General features: G+C 35.7%; 1 protein-coding gene across 3 annotated transcripts in view; it reads right to left on the bottom strand.

Annotated features, from left to right (window-relative positions):
- LOC113046224 (semaphorin-6B-like) overlaps window positions 1-16785 on the bottom strand; it is a 96176-nt gene that overhangs the window by 8853 nt on the left and 70538 nt on the right. For all 3 annotated transcript variants that reach the window (XM_026207167.1, XM_026207169.1, XM_026207168.1), the window contains 7 exons: window positions 15851-15941; window positions 15417-15536; window positions 13897-13985; window positions 12568-12785; window positions 6096-6227; window positions 3729-3878; window positions 2255-2434 (listed from right to left, as the gene is read on the bottom strand). In XM_026207167.1, the coding sequence (XP_026062952.1) occupies window positions 2255-2434; window positions 3729-3878; window positions 6096-6227; window positions 12568-12785; window positions 13897-13985; window positions 15417-15536; window positions 15851-15941 (980 nt within the window). The remainder of the gene's footprint in view (window positions 1-2254; window positions 2435-3728; window positions 3879-6095; window positions 6228-12567; window positions 12786-13896; window positions 13986-15416; window positions 15537-15850; window positions 15942-16785) is intronic.

Here is a 16785-nt window from a genome sequence, read left to right as displayed (position 1 = left end):
CCCGCACTCAGCGGTGGGACGGAGACATTCTACCTCATTTCACATGCAAACAGGTAAGCCAATCACTACAGAGCTTATTTACTGTATGCATAGAACATGCATCATATGTCATTTACAATGTTTTAAAGGTACAGTAGCAAAACGGTGTCAAAGAGAGTGCAAACCTAAAGAGATTTTCCAAAAGACTAATAGGATGGAAAGTAAAACTGAGGACAAGTAAAAACATATATGTTTATTATGAATTAAAACAATATTCATTTAATACAATTTAAAAAAAAAATTATCCACTCAAAACCAACGTAGTGAATTATTTAAAATGTACCCTTTTATACTTAATTGTGATATTGTGATGAAGAAAGTTAACCAATATGATTACCATTTTAAACATTTATAAAATTATAATGAAAAAATGATTTTAAGAATATTTTAACTATTTAGTATATAATTTTACTAGATTATGTTTAGGTAGTTTTTTTTTTAATAAATGAATGAATGAATGAATGAAAGCAGTCTTTTACTGTCAAATAGGCTGCAATTGTTTGTTGAAAAATACAGTAAAACAGCAATATTGTGATACATTATTACAATTTACAGTAATATAACTCTATCTGTAATATTTTAAAATGTAATTATTCCTGTGATGCAAAGCTGAATTTTCATGAATGTATCCTTACTAAATAAAGTATGATGAGAAATAACACATAAATAAATAATGAACAGCTAATTTACAGACCCTAATCTCTCTAGAATGCCCTACCTATTCAATTTCTGACTTGTAATTTAGTAAATTCCACTTTCTGTCATTTAACTTCAACTTTCCAGCTTGTAAACAATTTCTTAAATTCTGATTTTCATCCAGCCTTGTTCTCGATCCAGTTTCCTCACTCTTTCTCTTCACTAATCTCCTGTTCTTTACTGTCTGTGGCTATAAAAAAGTGGCAAACAGCCCAAAAAATACACATTAAAAGAGATTCAGTCAGAGTTGGTATGTTTCCAACACACATTAAGTGTCAAGCTGCTAATAAGGCATTAAATTACCTCACCATCTCTGATTAAATGACAACAGAGAAACTCCCCATCAGTAGCTCTACAGATATCAGACCTGTAATCTAAACACTGATAAATAGCTGGAAGATGAATGAGACATATTACAGGAATTTGGGTGAGAGTTTTGGATGGCATCCAGAGAACACCTGAGGCGAGACAGAAGGTCAAGCAGACACAGTGATCTCTTTGTTTCAGGTGTGTGTGTGTGTGTGTGTGTGTGTTTCTCAGCGAGCGCTGTGTCCTGCTGAGAACCTTATCTCAACCGCCACACAACTCGCCTTCATCTCCCAGCATGCATCTCTCTGAATCTTAATGTTCAAACAGGTATTGCCTTACATCTTCAAAACCCCAGCCATGTTTTCATCCATCAGAGCACCACACACACACACACACACACACACACACACACACACACACACACACACACACACACACACACACAAAATAATCATAAAATCGTTTTTCTTCCTTTTGCTTTTGAGGACATTTTCAGAGGTGCTGTGTGTTAGTTTGTTTGTTTGTGGATAAAAAGCATGGATTTATTTCTTTTTAGCTGCATTTGATACTGAACATCTTTTACTATTTGACAGTGCTAAAAGTTTTAATCCAGGGCTAAACGTCAACAACAGTAAACAACTGTGGGAAATAAAATACGATTTTTGGAAATAAATGAAGTTGGGAAACAGATTAAAGGATACCAAGGACAAAACAGCTTTATCTCCGCTCTGTGTCCGAATTCGTCCCTTATCAGAAGCCAGGGAGTCATCAATGCATGTCCAAAACCAATGCAACATTTTGTCCACTATGATGCTTTTATCTTTTTGAAGGCAGCACAGATATCGCTCTCTTGGGTTGTCATATTCTTAATTACGGAAATTTTTTTGCAATACAATTTTTCAGAAAAGTTATGTTTAAATCTGCAAATGAGGCAGCAAATGAGGCAATGTCCAACTAAATGTTCACTAATTTTCATATAATTCCAGAACTGAAATATGAACATTGGATAAAATAAAGTTCAAAATTCATTTTGTTGACCTTGTTGATCAGAATTAAAGGTTTTTGCAGCAGGATATCTGCTTTTATCACTCCATCAATCAGAAAACAATCACCATATTTAACATTTACAGCATTATTCAATTGGCTAAAACTATTGGATAAGAACTGAACTGAGCTGATGATGATTCTGGTTAAGAAGAAATCCCTTCACCTTTCTGGGTTGTAGCCCTCCAGCTCTTCCAGAAAGGTGTTGGTGTTGGAGTACGGGTTCTCCGGGCTGGGTGTGATGAGGAACTTGAGAACGGTTCCCCTGGTGGATCCGAGGAACACCACAGTCCGATTGCGATGTGGGCCTGCCTCAGTGTCCACCACCATAGTGTTCAACTGGTACCTTAAAAGTGTGGGAAACAGAACAATATGCACACCATTACAGAAGTGTATTGCTTTTATAAAGCAGTTGCAACCTCAATATGATGAAAGACAATAAAGGAGAACTTTTCAGGCAATAATATATTTCATCATGCTAAATGTAAGCTGTTTACAGTACCCAAATAAAATAGTGCTTTAAAATCAGCACAAAACTGCATTTGCAAGCCATTTTGCAACCATGATGTGATATATTTCCAAGGGAAGCAGAATACTGAATAAGAAAAAAAACAATGTAACAATATATTATTTTCCCCACCCACATGGCCTAGTTGCAATTCTGATGAATAAAACAGTCCTTTCATGGGTAAACCAAGTTATTACAAATTGAATAAACTTTGCAAAGATATATTTTCTTTAGAATAGCATTCATTGATGAATTGTGCACTGAAACATTAAGAAAGTAAATAAGGTTCAGTTGATCCGTTGAATTCGGCTGATAGCTTCAAACATAAATCAGATTTTAGTGCTGCCGCTATCTGTTTTAAACCATTATTCTTAACACAGCTTATGAAATAATTAAAAAGGGATGTCAGAGATAAGGTTTGTAAATACTCTCTCTGTTGAGACTTGAGAAGATTAGGTGTAAAAAGACTTATTTGGATTAAAGTCAGCAAACACAACACGTCTCTGACGGCTCACAATAGCTTCTACTTTCTGTGTACTTTTACTTTATTGTAATGATTACAAAAAAAAATACAATTGAGCTGTCTATTTTTCAAGTCAGTGAAATCTTTATGAGGAGTTATTCACTAAAGTTTATTCAAGATAACCATTCAGCCAAAATGGTCTGTTATTGAATATGAATCAAATGTACACCAGAGTACCACTGTCCTTTGTGTCAATTTACATCTAGTTATCTTGAAGCAACCCAGTGGCCGTTTCAATCACATTTTTAAAAGCGAGATGATTTATACCTATATTTTTCCTGAAGGCCTCAGGCAATTTACTCTCTGCAGAAGCACTTCTGGAGTTTAGATTTATATTTTAACTAAAGTTTTTTTTTTCCACTAACCTTGAGAGACACTATAGGAACACTCTTAATAGGAATGCTCACAGAATGATGTCCGTTGAGTGTAGATGCTGAACACTAACCACACTACAGCAGAGCTCGGACTCTGATTCCTGAGTTCAGTTTAAGCAGTACGGCTTTTAGCAGACCTTGAGAATGACGTTTCACCTTTTCAACTCTCTGCAACACACTTCATGTAACTAGCATCTTTCCACAACGCCTGTGTTGAGTAGTGTACTCATCTTACCGGACCATAGTCTTGACTATCCACGGTCTGTGTCCGAGCAAAGGAACCGCTTCATCCATCAGAGGATGAGTTTTGATGAAATTCAGCACTTCGTCAGGAAGGCTGTTGGAGGAGCTGAACCTTGACCCCTGGACAGCACATCCTCCAGGCCTAGGAAAGAAAAAGAAAGTAAAAAAAAATATGGTATAAATAACCAGAGATAGATAGGTAGATGGATGGATGAACAGAATGACAGATAGAATGATGGATGGATGGAATGATAGATCAATAGATGGATAGATGGAATGATAGATCAATGGATGGATGGATGAATAGAAGGATGGATGGATGGAATGATAGATCAATAGATGGATGAATGGATGGATGGATGAATAGAATGATGGATGGATGGAATGATAAATCAACAGATAGATAGATAGATAGATAGATAGATAGATAGATAGATAGATAGATAGATAGATAGATAGATAGATAGATAGATAGATAGATAGATAGATAGATAGATAGATAGATAGATAGGGGAATGGATGGATGGATGATCAATAGATATATGGATGAATGAATAAACAATAGATAGAATGATGGATGGATGGATGGATGGAATGACTGATGGATGAATAGAATGAAAGATAGAACAATGGATAGGTAGATGGATGGAATGAAAGATGGATGGATAAATAGAAGTATAGATTGATAGATACATAACTAGATGGATAGATAGAGATAGATTGATATATAGATGGATGGATGAATCGGATGACAGACAGAGTGACAGATAGAATGATGGATGGATGAATAGACCAGTGGATGAATGGATAGATGGATTAATAGAATGATAGATATAATGATGGATGGATGGAATGACCGATTGAGATATTGATATGGATGAATAAAATGAGAGATAGAACAATGGATAAATGGATGGATTGAACAACAGAAGGATGGATGAATAGAACGATAGATAATCTATAGATAGATGGATGGATAGACAGAGAGATAGACTGATAGATAAATGTATGGAAGGATGAACAGAATGACAGAATCAGGGATAGATGAATGGAACGATCAGTCAGTAGATAGATGAGTGGATGGATGAATAGACCAATGGATGATTGGATGGATCGATGAATAGAAAAATGAATCGATGAATGGATGGATGAATAGAATGATGGATGGATGGATGAATAGAATGATAGATAGAATGATGGATAGATGGATAGAATGATAAATTTATATACCGTCATTCCTCAACTAAAAGCCGGGGCCTTTATTGACCTGAACTGCAGAAGGTAACAGGCTTTTATTTGAAGCAGGCTTTTATTTCTAATTCCATCTGTTTGATAAATAATTTTTTTAAATAACCCGTTTTAAATTAAAAGCGATAGTGTTCCAGCGGACAGAGATCATAACATTACCACAGGATCAGTTCAGAATCAATCACCAAAAGAATCAGTTCGGTTCGGATGCGCTCAGTGTGTCAGTCTGCTGTGATTCACGCTGAATCACTCATGTTCGGTGTCATCAGCTCCTCGGTTCTCGAATCAGTCATGTCCGACAGAAACGCTTCTCGGTTCAGTGTACTGGTGATCTGAAAACCGATGCCACCGGTTCTTAACTCGAGAATGAGGCATGTACGTTCGTTATCTGGCTCTGCTGCACAAATTTTCCCCCGGCCTTTATTTAAGACCGGCCTTTATTTGTCCGTGTTGACCATGCCCTCGGCCACTATCAGAGGCACGGCGTTTATTTGACTACCTGTTTTGGATGGATGGATGGATGGATGGATGGATAGATAGATGAAAGTGAAAGTGAAAGTGACCCATACTCAGAATTTGTGCTCTGCATTTAACCCATCCGAAATGCACACACACAGAGCAGTGAACACACACACACACACTGTGAGCACACATCCGGAGCAGTGGGCAGCCATTTATGCTGCGGCACCCAGGGAGCAGTTGGGGGTTCGATGCCTTGCTCAAGGGCACCTAAGTCGTGGTATTGAAGGTGGAGAGAGAGCTGTTCATGCACTCCCCCCACCCACAATTCCTGCCGGCCCGAGACTAGAACTCACAACCCTTCGATCGGGAGTCCGACGCTCTTACCATTAGGCCACAACTTCCCATTTATCCAGACAGATAGATAGATAGATAGATAGATAGATAGATAGATAGATAGATAGATAGATAGATAGATAGATAGATAGATAGATAGATAGATAGATAGATAGATAGATAGATATATAGATAGATAGATAGATAGATAGATAGATAGATAGATAGATAGATAGATAGATAGATATATAGATAGATAGATAGATAGATAGATAGATAGATAGATAGATAGATAGATAGATAGATAGATAGATACCTGGGTTTAGGTACTTGTTCATCAGGTACAGGTGTCCAGATGGATTCTGGTGATTTCTGCTCTTTGAATCTGCCCTCAAACACACGTGCCAGCTGCTGCATGTCAAACGCACACACCGCCGAGCCGGGGATGCTGGGTAGACACAGAGAACAAGAGGGTCAAGACACATCACTGAACCAATCCACACCTCAAACACACACACACCGGCACAGTCTGACACATTTTCACAAGCACACACACACACACACTGTTACCCGAAGCCAAAGTGACATGTCACAACAAGACCATTCGTTTTTCTGGAGCTGACAGACTAATCGACCAATCTGCCTCTGCTGCATCTCATTAGAGTCTCCACAGCCAATCACTTTAGACTGATAAAAACTCAAGAGCAAACTCACCACATTTACATACAGCTATTATGTAGCACATAAGCATAATACATATACAAATATGGAATCCTTTTTCACATTTCCATGATGCTTTTAGGTCACTATAAGCTTTCAATTTATGAAAAAAAAAAATATGAAAACCATCTGTGTTTCATGAAAGAAACAAAAACTTTTTGAAAAGACATGATGATGAATATATGATGTCAGTTTTATAAAATTTTTTGGGGGGTGAATTCTTCCTTTTAAAAGCAAAATATGAAACAAAAAGGAAATCATAGATCAGTCAGACACAGAAGGAAGCTATAAAATGAACTGCCAGGATGGGCAAGTGTACAGCCCGGTGGTGTGTGTGTGTGTGTGTGTGTGTGTGTGTGTTCTGGTCTGCAGGTGTTCACCATGTGTTCCAGGGCAGCTTGTTTCTCTCTCTCCTCCACTCCCAAGCGGTGGGAGGTCAGATGGACTGTTGAGGAAACTTGGATCCTCTTATCTGTCCAGATTTCAGCTTTTAGCCACAAGACCACAAATCTTATCCAAGGCTTGTTGTGAACCACAGCCATATGCAAAATATGAAATTATCAATTCTGGTGTGCACTGATGCATACACACAGAAATTCATACTTCTAAAGCACTGTTAAAATGTTTGGAGTGAATAAGAAATTTCTTTTTATTCAGCAAGTTAAATTGAATAAAAAAAAAATAATTAAATTGATCAAAAGTGACAGCAAAGACATATAATACTTTATATAATAATCTATATAATTTTACAAATAAAATAAATGCTGTTCTTTCAACTTTTTTATTTATTAGATAATCCTGAAAAAAAGTATCTGTTTCCACAAAAATATGAAGCAGCACATTTGCTTTCAATATTGATAATAACTACCAAATCGTCATATTAGAATGATATCTGAAGGATCATGTGACAATGAACTGGAGAAAATTACATTTTATAATATATATATATTAAAATATAAAACAGTTATTTTAAACTGTAAGAATATTTCACAATATTACTGTGTTTAGAGTATTTTTGATTAAATAAATGGACCCCATAAGAGACATCTTTTAAAAACTTAATAAAAAATATTGTAGTATAAAATATTAATGTATTTTAAGCAAAATTATCTAAACATAATCTAGTAGAACTATATAAAAAATTATATATTTTATATTTTTAATTAATATATTAGATGAAATTTTAAAAGATGCTTATCATTGTTAGTTTTCTTTTAACACATTTTAGTTTTTTATTACTATGAAATAATTATAACCCCCCCCCCATCCCCCTCTCTGTATAAATGAATGTAGGTTTTTACTTGCTCTCAATTTCAATTTTCATCCTATTATTATTTTGCTAAATCCTTTTCATTTTGTAAAAAACATTTACATCCAGGACGTTATCATTTTTTATATCAACAAACGTGTAAACACTGTATTAACCACAGGTGTGATTCACACATGGCCCCATCAGCTGCTCTCAGAACATGTGTGTCTGGAGCACAGTGACACATATGGCAAGTTCTGTGTGGTGTCCCGCTGAATCTGGAGAGACAGGGTTGTCTGCACCCCTCACCTGACATCAGACCTGCTGAGCCAACGCCGGATAACATTTGGCCAATACTGCACCTCATGGTCCTTTATCTAAAATGACAGTCCTGTGGCAAATCCAAGCCCTCGCACCTCCAACAAAACTCTAAAAGAGCCTCAAACAAAATTAACTTTGAACCAGAAAACCCTGCAAACTTTGATGAATCCACTGAATATCATCATCAAAGAAAAAGGAATCTGGTTTAGCAGGCTGGTTTTAGAGGGGTTTTGAACACTTCTTTAGATGGTCAGGCTGGGAGACCAACTGACCAACCAGCCATAACCAGATGAACACCAGCTTGACCAGCTTAAACCAGCTAAAAACAGCCAATCTGCATATGCTGGTTTTAGCTGTGTATTTAGCAGTGAGATGTACGACTTGTGGAAGTTTATAGAAATAGCAGCAATAAAAGGTTAATTAAAAAAGTTAAATAAAAAATGTATCATTTTACTTAATATTTTTGCATGCCATTTCATCTGTATTAGAGTACAGTGTTATTTTAGTTTTTTTATATACTATTATAGATTTATCAGACACTGAAAAAAAATGTTACTCAACCCAATGGAATCATTTATGGGAAATGATTTTGATGCAAACTTGAATTTGAGACAATAACATTATCCTGATGACAATGATGTGCAATTGAGTCTTTCCACATTCCACACTAAATAAAACTGAAGCAGATAAGACAGCTCCAGAGCAATCATGGCATTCGGATATGACGAGGTCTGCTCATTCAATTCTAATCATTCCATTTCTGCTCAGTTCCGCTCTAATATCCCCCACTAATAGATACACACAAAATACGGGCTCTGATCTGTTAAATATGGACTATTGGTAATTGACGGGCTTAGGGAATGAAGGGTCTCATTTGGAAAATTTGGAAAATGTGTGCAGATTGATGGACAGAAATGCCGCAGTGGGCTTGGTGTTAATGGACTGATTTGGAGACGGGCCTGAGCCGCCGCCTGCCACGCTTATGGAGGACATCTGTGCCAAAAATTACACCAAATTAACAGAGATGTCACTGGATGGCATCTTCCTCTTCGTCTCTTTACTGTGCTTCCCTGAGAAGCACAACCTTATAATAACCTCAACTATTTAAAAAGAATAAAGGGAAAAACAAAAAATCGGACTCCTCTCACATTTTACCTCAGGAGGTCACTAAAAATGAAGGTGATTAAAAGAATAAAACACTGTTTCGACATACTGCGGCTTCATTAGTAGTGTTTGCTAGTTATTGCTCATAATTAGAAGGATAGTTCAACCAAAAATGAAAACTCTGTCTTCATTTACTCTCCCTCATGCTGTTTTAAACCTGCAGGACTTACTTTCTTCTGCAGAATACAAATGAAGATATCCTGATGAATATTATTTAAAAAAAAACATTACTGTATCCCACTGACTGAAATTCTTTATCTGTATTACCTTTTGTGTTTTCCACAAATAAAGAAAGTAAACCTGTTTTTACACCAACATTATTGCTGTTTTTTTATTATAAAAAATTGTAAGAATACACAATTTTACATATTATATGTTTTGCATGCTATTTCATTTTTATTAGAGTGCAGTGTTATTTTAGTATTTTTTACATACCGTACTATTATAGTATTTACAACTTTTTGAATTAGCTTTTATTTAAATATTTCCAATCTCAGCAATTTTATTTTGTTTACTTTAGTCAATTTTTTTTTATTTTTGTATTGTATTGTATAATTATCAAAAATTCAATTCAATTCAATAAAAATGATGCAGCAAAGCAGCATATTAGAATCATTTCTGAAAGATCACATGACACTGATGACTGGAGTAATGATGAATTTGCATCACTGGAATAACTTACATTTTAAGACACATACAAACACAAAGTGTTTAATTTAAATTGTAATAATATATCACAATATTACTTTATTTTTATTGCAATTTGATCATAAAAAATGCAGCCTTGTGAGCATAAGAGAAAAAACTTTGCATCACAAAAGAGTTTTGTCTGTGTGTTGCCATTGCAAAAACTGAGATGGGCAGACGGGGTCCAGTAGCAGCCATTTCGAGAACACCTCTCAAGCCAATAAGCTGTCAGAAGTTTGTGGCCTCCAATTCTAATCCAGCCAATGAGCTGTCAGATACAGTGATCTACAGTCTTGTAAACCTCAAACCAGACAAACGAGCTCTACTTTCCCCCTGCTCTCTCTGGCTCTCGGCCCTGGTCACCTATCGTCCACTACTTTAAAGGCTTCCTGGCAGTGTGCCTGTGTAACTGCCCAGCCCAGTGGGCTTGAGGGGAACGGGCCAAGATCACCTCATCACACAAGGCTCTGCGGCAAAGCCTCTCGCGGCCGTTTGAGACAGGACACGACGGGGGGCTGAGAAATGAGGACTAAACGAGAAGAATGGACATGGTGCAAAGCAGGAGGAGTCTCATGCTGTTTGTACTTTGGCATAAAAGCTCAGCCATAACTCTAGAGCGAGTAACACAGCCAGACCGCAGCACACGAGAACTCTCCCTTCAGACGTTACTGTGAAAAATGAAGCATTTATGATATTTAAGGTAAGAAACACATTTAAAAAAAGTAAACAACTTAAGTTAAAGAACTATATTGCTTGCCAACTTTGTACTTTTATTTGTATGTTTGTATTTTTTTATGCAAATAAAAATGTAGACAATGCAATATAATACAGTAATAGCACTGTAAAGTATCTCATAGAATACCATGGTACTTCTATCATAATACAGGCTTCCCATGCAGAAGCATATTTCTCTAAATGTATAGTCTTTTCTCTTTCTCTGACTCGCTCCCTTCGCACATTTTGACAGATGTCACAACTGTTACTGTAATCTACAGCACAATGTGAGCTGGCCATTTATAATCCTGAGGAAAGCAGATCAGTGTTTTATCCATTGTTAAAATGTGTTTATGGCGTTTCTTAACATCTCTGATAACAGTATTTGAATCAGTCTTTCTCCCGACACAATCAGACTCTCACGACTCTTCACTCTGTCTTTCTTCTGGAGAAAAAAACAGGTCTTTTAGGCAGGATATCAAAAGAACAAAATCCAAATTGCCTTGAAATTGGATTCATTCGTGCTGCTCGGGTTCAAAACAGACTAATAAGAAGTGAAATCACAGAGGAACGTGCGTACGTGAGTGTGTAGAACCGCTTTCCATTTCCCTTCAATTTAGTTATGTTTCATAATCGTTACACATTTACGGGGTGAATGTCACAAAAACATGCCCACATCATATTTCACTACTAATCCCAAAGGAAATTATATTTTACTTACAGAAAAAAATGAGTCTATTTTAAGAAATTATTTTAATGATAGTTAAGAACTTTCTCCCTCATCACCTTAATGAAAAAAAAATCTCATTCTCATTACTGTGCGTGGATGTTTTACTCATTTTTTGTGAAATTCTCATTATTGTCAGTGTTGATTCTTATTAGATTCACATTAGTTTAACATAGTATCTTTTTTTATGTCAAAATATAAAATATTACTGTATCAGTTAAATTTTAACTAGTACATATTTTAAAAGCAGCAACATATATCATTGTATATAATTACTGTTATTTAATTACTGCACTTGGAATTAAATCAGAATTTGATAGGAATAATATACTTAATTATCATAAAATAAGATAATAAAATTAATCATTATTTTTCTTTGTTTTGATTACTCTTAATTGAATTACTCTCTCTTAAAACTTGTCATTATAATTATAAGAATTTGGTAGAAAAATATGATATTATTTATCTATTTATACAATTATTTTTTTAGTTTTATGACATAAAACACACAGACACACACACACACACACACACACACACACACATATATATATATATATATATATATATACACACACACACACACACACACACACACACACATATATATATATATATATATATATATATATATATATTAAATTTTTAAATAAATGTTTTTATTATATTAAAAAAAATATATGCATAAGAAATTATAAATATGTTTAATTGTCACAAAAATAATATCATACAGCAAAAAACAAACAAACCAAACATTATTTTTTTTTTTACTGCAGGATATTACTGACATGAAAATTAACACAATTAAATATAGAATTATTATATAATTGTTGTCATAAAATTAAATAATATATTTATGATCTTAAATAAAATAAAATAAAATAAAATAAAATAAAATAAAACTTTTCTTTCTTTGGCTTTGGTGTGGAATATAAACCATGTAAACTCTTAAGAAATTCACCTTTACAGTGCTTTACAAATAATAGTAACCAGAAAGATCTGGGAATGGAGACTGATAAGACAATAAATGGTGCCAATATGATTTGAGGAAATAACCTTCTCAAAGGATTTTGTCCTTATGTGCATCAGGGCTGTTGAATCACATTACTGTCTCATCTGCATTCATCATTCACTCACACAGATTGTTCCACTATAATGCAAATCACAAAGTCCTCTTTAGGATTCCTCCTGTATGAGTGTGTGTACCTGTTGGAGGGTGTTGAGAAGACCCCCAGGATGACGTCCCTGCCCTGCATGCGTATGATGGGGCTGGTGGACTGCAGCAGGTTGAAGTAGAAGTGCGAGTCTCCCGGGATCGAGCAGTTCAGACGCGCTTTCAGAAACGACGTCCACTGGCGCTCCAACACCCGCTGAGAGCCGCCCAAATCACCTTTACACACGCGTGCCACGCGGGACACCATCACCTAATGCACACACACATATTCAAAAAGAAAACAGTTGAGTTTTTATTCCACACAGCCTCTATTCAGTGCTACAATCAAAGTGACTATTCACTGGAGAACTGCTTTTCAACCTCACACTTCAATAGTGTTAAATCCTCTACTGCAAAAGGGGCTCTACTGCATTTCATTTTCATTTGTTAATTTTTTACAGTCCAATTATAAAGTACTTTAAGACTTCTTGTGCCAAAAGTGGTCATAATTTAGTTTTACCCAAACCATTTTCTCACTTTCATTTCAATTAAATGAAATGGAGAAAGCAATATTATGGATAGATGACTGGTATTTTAGCCAGTTTGAAGAAAAAAAGTCTTAATAATGGATTTGTTTACTATGAACATGCAGTTTTTTGCTTTACAAGATAGTAATTGATGGAGTGGATTGGTGTGGATTATTGTGATGTTTTCATTAGCTCTTCATTCTGACGGCACCCATTCACTACAGAGGATCCTCTGGTGAGCAAGTGATTTAATGCTACATTACATTAGAAAGACTGTTCCAACGAAGAACCAGACTCGTCTACATTTTGGATGGCCTGAGGGTGAGTATATTTTCAGCAATTTTTCATTTTTGGGAAAACTACTTCTTCAGATTAAAATTCCATCGATACCAGATCTTTACAGTACTGTACCTTTAAAGTGATGTCAATGTTAAAGTGTTATGATTGGCTGACCTCTGACTAATGGGCGGAGCACTATCAAGTTTCTCAATACTGAATTGTCATTGATAGCTACTGTATATTAATGTGCAAGTTTGGAGTTAGATAATACAACCTTGATTTATATTGTATTATAATTAAATCACTATATTAGAATGATTTCTTAAAGAGCATGTGACAATGAGGACTGGAGTAATGATGCCAGAAATTCACAGAAATAAATGACATTTTATATCACATTCAAACAGAAACCTGTTAATTGTTATAATAGTTCACATTATTAAACTTTTACTGTATTTTTAAACAAATAACAAACAGCCTTGGTGACCCAAAGAGACTTCTTTCAATTACAACAAATTGTCCAACCCCAACTTTTGAACAACAGTGTAAATCTCCGCCTGTACTTCTCTTTCTTACCTTCTCCAGGTAGTTGAACTCCATGGCCATCTCCCTGAAGAAGAAGTAGATATGAGGCCCCCATTCCACGGCGCTCACAAAATAAGGCTCTGTAAGACACATACACAAACACAGGCTTTCATTTTTCAGTCTGAGGGCGTCCTATGGAGAAATTGTAGCTCAAATAAGTAAACACTCATCAGTCATTATAAAGACATTTCATCTGAACAAACAACATATGCACAGTCCCAGAGGGAGGCGGGGAGAGAGGGAGATATACAGCAAGATAACTGAATGAGGCTGAGATAGTCCTCATTAAACATGCATGTCCTCTTAAACAAAGCAAAGAGAGTGAAGAGAGGACATTCGGAGGTCTTAGCCTCTCCTCTCTCTCCGTGAGTGTTGTGTGTTTTAGAAAGCAGATGCAGGTCTTTGCAGCTCCATACGGATGTCGGTCTCACTCCCTCAATGATATTCAACTCATAGCTCTCCAAAGTTCAAACAGAGAGCTCTAAATTATACACTCATCCACCTATTCTCATCTGAATGAGGCTCCAAGAGCTCTGTGCAGTTTCCCGTGGTTACAAGGTCTCGCATATTTGTGAAAAACAACTCAGGTAAAAAAAAAAAAATGGTTTTGTTAGCGCTCTCTGTGTGTCTGGTGTGAAATCACACTCAGAATTCAGTGCTGTGAGCTGCTTCATGAAACTATTTTGAAATCTACAAAATAAACCCCACTTCAGGATGACAAGTTGATTTCAGAGTAAGACAAATACAAATTGACTTAATAAGGAATAATCCAGGTTAGGTGCAGCTTTTGCTCTTTTGACGGTACGATGAACTGAAAATAAGTTTGGCTTGTCCCTTAGCACTAAAAACAATGTTTAAAATATACAAATATAGTGTTTTAACCTATATTATGACCAATTAAACAACGCTCTCAAAAAACATTTTTCCACTATGAAGCACCTTTTGTGTGACCGAAAGGTTCTTTGGATGTTCTTAAAGAAACCATCAATGCCAATAAAGACCCTTTATTTTTAAGTAGATGAAACATTAAATACCTACAGAACCCCGTACATGACATGCAAGAAAAAATAAATAAATTGTGTGCTATTACTATTGCATTTCCTCGATTTACTATTGCGTTTCCTCGATTTGCTAAATCATGCGCACGATTTAGCAAATAAAGGGAACGAATTAGTAAATCGTGCAAAGAATTTATACATCGGGTGAACAAAATAGTAGATCGAGGGAACGCAATAGTAATCGTGTGCACGTTTTAGTTAATTGAGGGAACGAATTAGTAAATTGTGCACACGATTTAGCCTAAAAAAATTTTCCTGCAACATTTAAGCTGTCAAAGATTAATCATGATTAATCGCATCTAAAATAAAAGTTTTTGTTTACATAACATATGTGGGTATTGTGTATATTTATTACTGTATGTATGAATAAATGAGTGAAGTAAACCGGTGATTCCATAGAAGGACCATTTAAAACCAAACATTTATGGTTTTATTTTATGTATGAAACAGTACCTCTGAACCATTTGGAATCATGCTTGATCGTGCGCAGGGCTGGACTCTCTCCCAAACTGCGGTAAATGACAGCGTCGATGGCCAGGAAGTCAGTCACTGTCCCCGTGAACAAGCTGCCCTCTGAGGTCAAACGGCAGAGGTCAGCGGCCAATAACCAGAAGTGAGCATCGACATTGTGCCATGATGATATATGTGGCAAAAGGCTCGAACTGAAAATCCTTGAGCTTAACGATGTTAAGAAGAGGTGGTTAAACACATTTATGAAGGCAAATAAAACAGCTATAAATTAGGTGAAATTAAACATTATTATGCTGTGTATCCACTGGGTGTACGGCTCTTATTATCACAGATTACAAAAGTGCTAAACGAATCAGTCCATTATGCAAATAATGTGAGTTAGAGTCATTACATAGCCACAAAAGACAGTCAGTTACCTGCAAACAGAGCCACGTTAGCGTGTTTGGGATCATAAGGACACCGGGCCATTCCACTGATGGGCTCGCCGACCAATTCCAGAGTGTCTCTCTGTACAAACACACACACGTACTGTTTGTGAGGACAGAATATGACACTCTTAGAGGATGATAGCTGTTATAAACCACACACATCTCCAAACACATTCACAAGCGCTGCTATCATTTCTACACGCTCCCAGCAACAGTCGAGAGTGTTAGTGAGCGTGTGCATGGGTGAGAGAGACTTCAAAACACAACTGTAGTGCGTGACGATTTATCTCACAAATAAAACGAACCTACCAAACTGTCTCCAGAAAGGCCTTTTCAGTTTTATATGAAGCAGTAAATCAGCTCTGATGTTGTAATATACCGTAAAAACAACGATTTGAAGATGTGGCCTGAAAATCTGCTCGCAACAAAAGAGTGAGTCTCGTGAAGTATCCCTGTGAAATTTCACCACAAGTTCAAAAGAAAACATATGCTGAATTAAAAGATGAAACATTAAATACCATATGACCAACTGAACATTTAAGCTGTCAAACGATTAATTGCGATTAATCGCATCCAAACTAAAAGTTTTGTTTACATAACATATGTGGGTGTATTGTGTATATTTATTATGTATGAATAAATACACACACATACAGCATATATTTTGAAAATATTTATATCATATATAAATATATTTTCTATATAAATGTAAAAAGAAAATCTTAAATATATGCATGCATGCGTGTGCGTTTATATATACATAATATACAGCACACACATATATTATGTAAACAAAAACTTAAATTTTTGGATGCGATTATTCGTGATTAATCGTTTGAATGCACAAAAAAATTAACTCAGTTCTTTGGTAATGTATGTATGCCAGATAAATAAATAAACAAATGATTTTATCTCACAAATCT

The sequence above is a fragment of the Carassius auratus genome, chromosome 27, assembly GCF_003368295.1.
Source record: "Carassius auratus strain Wakin chromosome 27, ASM336829v1, whole genome shotgun sequence".
Classification (NCBI taxonomy): domain Eukaryota; kingdom Metazoa; phylum Chordata; class Actinopteri; order Cypriniformes; family Cyprinidae; genus Carassius; species Carassius auratus.
Note: the sequence above shows the minus strand (reverse complement) of the source record. Positions and strands in the feature narration are given on the sequence as shown.